The 8,724-nt window shown below is 33.9% G+C and overlaps 1 protein-coding gene across 1 annotated transcript; it reads right to left on the minus strand.

Moving 5' to 3' along the window:
* Positions 1-354: 354 nt before the first annotated feature.
* Positions 355-7,961, minus strand: LOC116032915 (GDT1-like protein 5). The gene is made up of 12 exons (XM_031275653.1): positions 7,778-7,961; positions 7,617-7,685; positions 6,595-6,654; positions 6,442-6,489; positions 5,639-5,724; positions 5,473-5,509; positions 5,350-5,406; positions 4,018-4,086; positions 3,891-3,935; positions 3,738-3,799; positions 948-1,020; positions 355-869 (listed from the first exon to the last, which is right to left on the minus strand). Exons 1-12 carry the CDS (start codon positions 7,796-7,798, stop codon positions 801-803), a joined length of 696 nt encoding a protein of 231 aa, XP_031131513.1. The 5' UTR covers positions 7,799-7,961; the 3' UTR covers positions 355-800.
* Between the last annotated feature and the right edge of the window lie 763 nt (positions 7,962-8,724).

The raw sequence follows: 8,724 nt of genomic DNA on the forward strand, positions 1-8,724 counted from the left end.
TCATTCAACACTTGTAATATTTGTGTTTTAGAACATCAAAAACATGGAATATATAAAAGAAGCCTTATTTTCCACTTCCATTATATTTCTTAATTGATTATTTAACCCTAAATCTAAAGGTGCTAACCACTAGCACTCCTGAACCAATAATCCAACAATGATGAAAAATGGTCTTATAACTAACCACATTTTGGTGAACTCCAAGATATTTGTGGAATTTATACCAAGAACAATAAAGTGAGGCTCTCATAGACAATATAAGTCATTAATTCGTATAAAAACCAACACAAATCAATGACTAGTGAAGTAAATAGAGTTATTGCCATTTGCTTTTACAGCATAAGAGCAAAACAATGGTACAAGAAAATACACTTCATGCTTGTTAAAAGGTTGTAAAACATAGTGATCAGAGCACCATATGCAGGTAAACAAGAAAACATACACCATAAGACAACACAAGCCCTCTACAAAAGTGCAGGTGATTACAAATTGTCCGGGAAATCTTTGCCAAAATTTTCACTTTATAACAAGTGAAAAATGGCAGTCCAATTTGTGCAAGCACACACTTCTATCTATAATCGTCAGAGAACAAGGACAATAAAATGGAATTAATTTTCACTTTATAACAAGAAAAAAATGGTGGTCCAATTTGTGCAAGCACACACTTCTTCTATCTATGATCATCAGAAAACAAGGATAATAAAATGGAATTTTTTTTTCTAACTAGTTTATAGCATTTTGGCTGACCATAATATGAGGTAGCTGATAAATATTAGTCACTGGCAATGTAACAGCCATTCTTAGTCAACTGGTGAAAGGAGGGACTGAATGCCAAACACAATGAAAAGAACTCCACCAGCAAGGGCAATCTGCATTATTCAAGAACTTCAGTGTCATGGACGACACAGAGCTAAGTCATGTATAGGAAAGCAAATCAAATTACTTACTGCTCTCTCAGAAATCTGAGATGCCAAGCTCTTTCCCCCCAATACGGCAGCAATAGTACATAAAGCTTGTCCACTAACAATAACAAATCAACAGAAATTTACAGTAAGATTATGAGGTTAAATTGATTACAGAATTAAGTACAGAGTAATTAGTTTATATCCAGTGTTATCTAGAGATATTTTTTATTGTCCATTCTATTTGTTGTATCTTTCTAATCAAATAGGGAAGGCAATTGTCGCTTGACCCGATCCACCCCCCCCCCCTCTCTCTCTCTTATTCCCTATTCCTAAGCCTTACTTCTCTTCCCCAGTACCCATCTGTTTTATACCACAACCGCCACCCTCCCTAATTCTCCACTCAATCACGATTCATGCAGCTCAACTGCCAGTAGCAACACACCAGGCACCACCAGTGACGCTGACACAGCCAGAAGTGCCACTGCGACAGCAATGTCGCAGCCAGCAAGCAGCGATGACTCACTGGCAACAACTCTTTGTTTTGTTTCCTTCTGTGGATTTACCTATTACATTTCAACTCAGTATCTCATGTCTTGCTTACAGTTCGTGGCTAACGTAATTCAAAAAGATCTAGGCCCTGTTTGGTAAATGGTTGTTAGCTGATGTTGTTAGCTGATGCTGTTAGCTGAATGGGTTAGAATGTATAATTAGTTGATAATATTAGCTGATTGTAAAAAAGCGTTTGGTAAATTAGCTGTTAGCTGATAGCTATTTGGTATAATTTTTTTTCTCAAAAGGCTAATTGAAAATGTTGCTTTGAGTAGCCTTTTGAATTTTAGTATTTTGGAGTTACAAAAAGCTTATTAACCAAACACTTATATTGCTTTTTTAACCAAGTCAAACAACTAATAGTGGTCAAATAAGGCAAAATTGACTGATAGGCTAATTATTTACCAAACAGGGCCCTAATATTTCTAATTTTCCATTGCTATGTTTAGTTTGTAGGCATATCCGTTAAGTGTTTCTAATTTTCCTCAAAAATCTAATACTTCCAATTTTCAAATGCATGTTAATTATTATGGCTGGAACAGCTTTGTATATTCATTTCCATTTCTAGGATGTCCTTTATTTCATATCTATACTCATCATCTGAATCTGAAAACATAAAATGGCATGTCAGCAGTTAGTAGTATAGTACAATATAAGGCATAGGAAGGGACAAGAAATGTAAATTGAATGCAAAGATATTTAATTATTTACTTGTTTTTATGTAGTGTTATGTATCTCTTTTACATCTTTATAACTATAAGTAACATTAAGTTATGTCTTATGTTCTTGAGATGCGGAAAGTTTGAAGGTTTGGAGATATTTCAAGGCCATTGTTTTGAAGAATTGAATTTTATGGATTTCCTACATATTAATGGAATAAATTGTGATTTGTGATTTGTATTATGGAATTTTTGTGGAACAGTGAATCCCCAACCCCAAGTAATCCTTGCAGATCCGAGGATTGGGAAAATATATTTCCCAACCCAAGGAGGCATGGACAAGGAACAGTGTGTAGGGATGTCAATCGGGCCAGCCCTTCAGTTTCAAGCTAGTCCTATCGGGCAGTCGGGCTAATCGTTTTTTTAGTCGGGTTCAAAATTCTTGGTCCTAACCCTAAAGACCTCTGGCTTATTGGGCATGCTCAACTAAAATTTTTGACATTTTTAAATTAACATACTAAACTTTCAATTTTAATAAACTAGGGTGTTTACACTAATAAATTAGAACTTATACATCATTCAATCAAATATAAACCTCCATTTCAAAATTGCAACTAAAAATAGTTAATAATAGTTACATTATAATATAATATTTATAGTAAGCTTTTTATTTTTCATTATTTATTTTCATTAAAAAATATTTTATGTAAATAAATTTATTTATATATTTATTAAATTTTTATTTAAAAATTAATAAAAAATATTAAAGATGAACTTACAGATAAAACTCTGGTATATTTTGTTCCACATCACTTCTGTAACAAAGACTAGCCTTAAGTGACTCAGGCTATCGAGCTAGCCCACTAAATTTTGGCCTTATCGATTTTGGCTTATCGAGCTGATATTTTATCAGGCTAAAATATTTAAGCCCTAAACCTAAAATTTTCCGGTCTTATCGAGCCAACCCATCGGTTTTGGGCTAAGATTGACATCCCTACCAGTGTGGGGGGTTTAGGTTGGGGTGGAGAAAATGCACTTGTTATACCATGGACCAGGATCCATCTTGCATTGTGGATCATGATCCAAAAATTATGTGTATATAGTTAACATATTTTGTATCTACAGTTAACAGTTTGTGTCTGTAGCTAACATGTTATGTGCCTTCAATTTATTTGCAGGCACATAAACGCTTAACTACCGGTACAGAATATATCAACTACATATTCCCCACCCTGTGGCCATCCCTAGACCTACAAATCGTAATTACACTGCATAGGGTCATAGAAAATAGACAAGATAGAATTCTATTGTAAATTTAAAGGTAGCATGTGGTACAAGAAAAATTTTAAATTCATTCAAATTTGTCATTCCTTACAAATCGTAATTACACTGCATAGCCTCTTTTCTTTACTACATGGAAGGAAAAATCATTCACATGGAAAACCAAGGTATAGAGTATATTTCATTTAGATTAAATTAACATTAATTAAAAAACTAATTCCTATATCCAATCCTTTCCCAGGTTCACTACTACCCATGTCTTACAATTCCACATGACAAAGGGAATGTTAAGGAGTGAAGGTTTGGTATCTCAAATAAGTAAAATTAAATAAGGTTAACTTACAGGATTCCTCCAAGAACAACACCCAATGGGTTCTCATCTGCAGCCAGACCAATGGTGGCAATCTGAAAAAGCACTCACATAGTCAATGTTGCAATTTGCAAACACAGCCAAAGTATGCAGCTATATATGTGTGCATGCCACTTCAATACATACCTGGCTCTTGTCACCCCATTCCCCAAAAAAGGTAATCGAAAATGCCTGCAGAGTAAAGACACAAGGTATGTTATTTAATTATCACTAGTAGGCCTCTGTTGAAATTCGTGACAAATCTAACAGTAACCTTTAGAAGAATCGGTGAGAAAAATTTAGTGAGCAGTGGCCTCCTCTGCTTTTTCAAATTGTCAGTGTCCTAGAAGAATCATACAAGTTGTTATGACATATAATAAAAGTAGTCCATCTAGTAAAACAGAATATATACTAATGCACAGGCAAAAATTGCACATCTTATTAGTCTGTCAAAACTCAAAAGAGCATGCTTCATCTTTAAAGAAAAACATGGAAACCAATATTGCCTATCTATTTGAGTGGTGCGACCAGGGGTTGGAAAGAAATGATAAAATGTAGCCGGCTAGAAAGGAAAATAAAGGAATAAGGGCGGAAGTCCAAGATGATGCTGTTTGCATTAATAAAGCCATTAGGCTGGTTAAATAATACAATGCCATGTGAAGCAGTCGATGAGTCTGTTATTACAGAAATGCCCCTAATTGTTGTACTTGAGGATGTGGAGCTTAGCCATTTGATTTCTTGTCATTATGATGTATTTTCTCTCATTCCTTCCCGAAATAGAAACTCAGCATTCCAGGTTGCTACACTTGGCTTTTGTTTATTTCAGTTCAAAACATAAGGCACAAGGGATCACAAAAATATTTGCAGAGATATTCTAAAAAGGCAAGCTTCCACTGAATTTCAAATTTTAAAACATCCTGGAATTTCTAAGACGAGCTAGCTAAAGAGGTCATCAGGACAATTTAAATCACTATGTTATAAAAACGTTTTATTTCTATCAAAGAAACCCTGAATATCACACTGAGCCATATGCTTTAGCAAACTTACTAATAATAAAATTAAAAATAAATGTATATATGAAGTGAAATTTACAAAACATTTACAAAAAGCATTTGGATATAGTTAGGGAATCAAAAACAAAACAAAACAAAACAAAAATAGATTGAAAAAACAACCAAAACTCCAAAAGTATGAAAAATCCAGTTAGAGCAAATCAAAAGGCCTTAAAATAAGGAAACCCCAGGGTACTTCTCATTACCTCTATATATAGTTGATAACCCCTTTATTGTCCTTATTTTAACTCCTACTTGGGCTTTAAAAACAATAAAAGATTTTCACCTAACACCAGAAATTTCATGCCCATAAGCAGATCTAGGCATCCATAACAAAGTAACATTGTAATGGTGGTAAATATTCAGTAGTATTTTGCAATTATGCATTTATAACTTCACATAGCATGTTAATGGTGAAACATTGAATCAATACTGCAAATGATGAGTAGTGTGACTTTGTATTTTACAATCCTCTTCTGTTTATTTTAAGTGGGTTGCAATTACATCAGAAGGGAAGTTAGTTACTGCAGATAACGTTAGTGTTTTCAGCTTACCTTATTGTCCTTATCCCTGTCTTTGGCTGCCCCGGCATTTGCTTTGAGATCAGCATCCTATTAACAGAGTAGTTAGAAAAACTAGACCCCCAGTAGGGAAGTTATCAGAAGAAAAATACAAACCAGTTCTGCTTCGACTTCAGCCAATTCTTCAGACTCCCTGTTGTAAAATATAATTAGGAAATCAATGGCATATACTGTTATAAATTTCAACCATATTAAAAAAAATGATTAGTAAGAAATTATTTAACCCAAAAAAACCAGTAAAAGAGAGCAAAAAAGCTGTTACCCATCATTAAAGGCATCCCATAATGACCATAGCCCAAACCCCAAAAACAATATACTTGTGATATGATGGGTCCATTTTCGAGAGATCTGCAATACAATTTGGATATTTATATAAGTAGTTACATCAGAGAGGAGAAAGTAATGACATAAAGTAATAAAAGCTGCATAAACTAATGCATCATTTCACCTTGTGAGAACAAATGAGTGGCTAGGCTGCAATCTATAGTGTCTATGATTTAAAAAGACAGCCTTGCTCTGCAGTGTAATACTGTAATCGCAGTGGCAATTTGCTCTATTAACTATAAAAATTGGAATCTACTATGGCAAACCAAGTGCTCATCTAGACTTTGGACAGACATGCAACATCAACATAACAATGCAAATACACACACTGTGTGTGGAAATGTATCATTGAAGAAGTAAAATATCCAAATGAATTACACATTTACTCATATGAAACAAGAAATACATTTGTTTCATTATTTAGAGGTTCTAAATTTTAAGTCTTGTATACAACATACATGCATAATAGTGAAACCCATTACAATCCTTATTGAAGTGGAGATGAAACATTGATTAAACACTCAAAGTATGAAATATATGTGTCTCACTATTTAGACTTCTCTTGTTTTAACATTATCAGTATTTATTCATTGTTATTAATACTCCATGTCCATGATAAAGTGTCTAATGTGTCATTCTAGCAACACTACCTGGATATTTCTTCTATTAAAGTAGATTCAATACCTTAATATAATTTTAGCAAGAAGAAACAGAACAATATAAAACTAAAAGAAAGATTACCAAATTGGGAGCAGCCCAACCAACAACGGCAGATAGAATGGTCATCACCTACAAAAAGGGTAAATTTTTGTTATGATAGTTATGCTCAAAAAAAATACAGACAAGGTTAACCAATGAGCAGAAATGGATAGAAAGAACAAAATAAAAACTTACAATTAAAGCTGAAAGGCAACCTGCCAAGACAAGTCTCCTCGGATGACGCATTGCCAATATCTAGAAAAAAAATTATTTAACATTGTAATGAACATAAAATAGGTGACAATGACATACTCATAAACAAGTTAAGAATTTAGCACTATAATATTTTTAGATATTAGCATATAATTTACAATTTTGCAATTGGATTAAAATCTCAAGTTTAGTCAAGTGATGTCTTGAATTTTTAACGAAGTGAGAAAATAGATTTTCATACACCCCTTAGGGCGTTATGATTCAAACATTGGAATCTGAATCAAAATGGGTATCTAAAGTTAAGGATTTCAAAAACTCTTTCAGAAAATCTCCTATCTTATTGAAAACCGAACACGAACCGGAACAGGAATCAACTACTCCATATAATTTTAAAAATCATGTCAAAGCTTTTTAAAGTAAATTACCACATACATAAAAAAAATATTGGAATGTCTGCAAAATTAAATTTATTTCAAAAAGGGAAAGTTCACAGTGACAGTATGTAGCATTAACAGAGTTCACAAATGTCAGGTGACTTATTTCACAAGCTGGAAATTTTTTTTGGTTATCCTCCTTGTTCTTTCTTAAGAAAGGAATAGATAACTGATTGATTGATTTCTTAATATGTTCACTATTTTTTATTTTTTATTTTTTACATTTCCTCGGATATTCATTACAAATTGAACAGAAGTGAACAGGCAAAAAGAATTTAAATAAAGCTTTCTGTTGGAGAATCTACTCTTTTTGAGAACTTATCTTGCTCCATTTATTATTCAGAATCTACTCCTCAAGAGCAGATAAAAAAACTAGCATTTCCTGCACCATGATATAGATAAAGCAGAAAAGCAAGTGATACCAGTCACTTCCAATTATACATGAATCTCAAGTTGTTATATTTTCTCCGAAATAATTGAATCCAATCAACCCTCAAAATGCCAACTTCAATCATAAAAAATGTTTGCTTCCGTTGACCATAAAAAGGTAAAACATAGAATCAAACTCACCGCAGCTGCGAAGAACGTCTTGTCCCCGATTTCGGAGAGCACAGTCATCGCCAGCGACTTCGTGAAACCCTAATCAACCCCCATAACAAAAGTACTCGATCAACAAAGATAATGAATCAGCAATACAAATAAACGTCAGCTCTACAGCTCGGATAAGTCACCTGTGCGACGGAGAGACTCATCTCCGTAGCTGTGAACAAACGGGACTGATGGAATAACCACAGAACTGAGAGCGTTGTATGTACGTATTAGGAAGGATTTTGAAGCCTTTTCCGAGCTGTGTTGACTCGGGGGATCCGCCGAGTCTTGAAAATTGGAATCTAGTAAAAGCGAGGCAGCAAAGGCAAAGCACCCACCCATTTATAGGCGCCCGTGCGCTTGATCAGGTGGGTCTGACTTTTGAGGCGTGTTGGAGTGTTAAAAGCAATAGAAATTATTGGTATCCTTTATTAAAGTGGTATTCTCAATTTTACTTGTTAAGAGCAATCCCAACCCCCATTAGTAGTTTTTTAGAGTTCTTTTGTGGATTCCTTATTTATGGGGAAGAAAGAGAAGACAAGAGAAAGAAAATCGAGTTCTCCTACGATAATAAGTTTATTTTGTGGCCCGGGGAGACGGCTCAAGACGAAGTCGCCCCTTTGGTAACCGCCTTTTCAGCTAAACATATCATTTTGGGTTGAATTGCATGAGTTTGCGTTTAGGGATTCAATTGCATTCTTTTTTAGTTCGATAGTCCAATTGTAATTTAGTGTGCACTTGAGTGGAATATTTAACCGTATTCTTAATAATAATTAACAAATGTGGCACTTTTGTCTCACTATGTTGACATTTCTTCCCCATAGCTTGAAAAATACCAAAAGAAACATGCAAACTTTTTTTTTCTTCAAATTTGAAGAATTCAAATTCCATAAACCAAATAATATCAAGTTTATTCCTTCAAATTCTAAAAATTTCAATTCCAAAGGATTGATTTTCTCATCAACCAAACACCCTATAAGGCCTTCTCCAATTGTTCATATCTTTGCACAAATATTTAGGCTCCACTAGGAGAGAAGGGAAAGCAAAAAGGAAAAAGGAAAAGGAAAGAAAAAAAAAAAGAAAGAAAATC

Source organism: Ipomoea triloba, chromosome 10, assembly GCF_003576645.1.
Source record: "Ipomoea triloba cultivar NCNSP0323 chromosome 10, ASM357664v1".
Classification (NCBI taxonomy): Eukaryota; Viridiplantae; Streptophyta; class Magnoliopsida; order Solanales; family Convolvulaceae; genus Ipomoea; species Ipomoea triloba.

Coding starts and splice junctions, on each gene's coding strand:
- LOC116032915 (XM_031275653.1), bottom strand. CDS start 7,798: ATGAGTCTCTCCGTCGCACAG. Junction 5,725..6,441: donor GTTGGGCTGCTCCCAATTTG/GTAATCTTTCTT, acceptor ATTGTATTGCAG/ATCTCTCGAAAATGGACCCA. Junction 5,510..5,638: donor TGGGATGCCTTTAATGATGG/GTAACAGCTTTT, acceptor ATTTTACAACAG/GGAGTCTGAAGAATTGGCTG.